We start from the raw sequence: 1,593 nt of genomic DNA on the forward strand, positions 1-1,593 counted from the left end.
GAAGCTATACCAGACTCTCTACCACTATCGCATGCGACAGACTAGACAGGTTTTACTTTGCCAGGCCGCCATTCATATAATAGCAGTCTCAATTTCGTTCAACATATGGTTTCTATTTAAGCATCGAGTGGCCCGGAGGCCAATTTTCAAGCTAATTGAAATATCTCGGTACATCTTTTTCACAAGTGCACTACTCAAAAGTTCACAGTCGAATTTCGTTTTCTGATAGTTCACCAAATGTTTATGATTTGCTAACAAATGTCTGTCTGTTTGGAGCGGAAAGTCTATGTATGATTCTCGTCATAGTTGTGCGTGGAAAGNTTGCAAGCTGGTGCAAATTATAATTCTTATTGCAGCATAAAAAACGGGTTATCATGAACGCTGTTTACCGACAAAAATCTCAGGAACTGAGCACAAAAGCGGAAGCGGACATCCTGACGGAGGGATGATTGATACCACTTTTCATATCTCCCAAAGAAGAATCGGGAGTAACAGGTTGCAACTTCTGATTGATATTTACGGTATTTTATGTTGATAAGATTGCCCACTTTTATTTCATTTGTTCCGAGAGGGAACGGATTATAGTGTGGGAGACCTAATGTTAAAAGATTTCGACACTCAAATGTACTCCCCCGTTGTGTTATAAACGCAAACTTGAGTCAAATGTCTGTGTATGCCGCAGGATACAATTGCCGAAAGATTGATCCTGAAAATTTTTATTCTCCTTTAAAACTGGTACCTGGACTCGTAATCGCCGGGCGAGGCATACATCAGCCTGTCAGAAAAAACAGTGGTTGTTCTATTTCACTCATATGACTTAAACTGTCACCTATGTGATCTACAGTGGCGTCCACAGACACCGCACCTGTATTGGTGCTCTCTACTTCTGTGCGCGATTCCTGAAAGTCATACCGTCCAGGCTGAGCTGAGTGGGACACTGATAATTTGTTACACACCACAAAATCTAGTTTTCGTTACCTCAAATTGAGAATAATATATGGCTGCTTCCCGAGGCAAGTTGGTTTACTTTCCGCAGGTAAGCCTGAAAGCTATGGCCTATGCCCACGAAAACCTTATACATTTTCGTAATCTTCTTAGCACCGCAGTGCCCACGCTTGCGTAAGTTCACGCAAGTAAAACCACAGCTAAGATTTTTAGTCGGACTCAGACCGACCGGGAAAATATAATATTTCCATCAGGTGACACATGGTTTTGAAACTTAATGAGTCCACAAACATTGGTGTACAAAGATTCCCGAGTGTGAGCTTTCTAATATTTCTGCTGGAACCCATGAAAAACCGTTTACAAGCAAAGAGCATGGCAAAATTGAAAGCTGGGTTAATCCATCAGAACCTATCGGCTGAGTTGTTGCTAGCTGAAAGTTTATTAAAGGTATATTGCAGTATTGAAAAATGGAAGGCTTTACGATTGTTGAAGCGCAGGATGCCCAAGAAGTGTGAGAATGTGAGGCTGAGAAAAAATTGACGTTGGTGTGTAATTTATCGACTCATTTAACGAAGCCTGTTTGGATAATTGCATGCGAGTTTGTATGGAAACTGAGCTCGTTATCCGTCGGGTACATAACATAGGCTG

At 41.5% G+C, this 1,593-nt stretch overlaps 1 protein-coding gene across 1 annotated transcript in view; it reads left to right on the forward strand.

The window, feature by feature from the left end:
• T265_09623 (hypothetical protein) overlaps window positions 1-449 on the forward strand; it is a gene marked incomplete at both ends in the record, with an annotated part of 95,919 nt that extends 95,470 nt beyond the window's left edge. Inside the window, one exon of the mRNA XM_009175751.1 lies at window positions 357-449. Coding sequence (XP_009174015.1) covers window positions 357-449 — 93 coding nt within the window. The remainder of the gene's footprint in view (window positions 1-356) is intronic.
• Window positions 450-1,593: the final 1,144 nt, after the last annotated feature.

The sequence above is a fragment of the Opisthorchis viverrini genome (genome assembly GCF_000715545.1).
Source record: "Opisthorchis viverrini unplaced genomic scaffold opera_v5_289, whole genome shotgun sequence".
NCBI lineage: Eukaryota > Metazoa > Platyhelminthes > Trematoda > Opisthorchiida > Opisthorchiidae > Opisthorchis > Opisthorchis viverrini.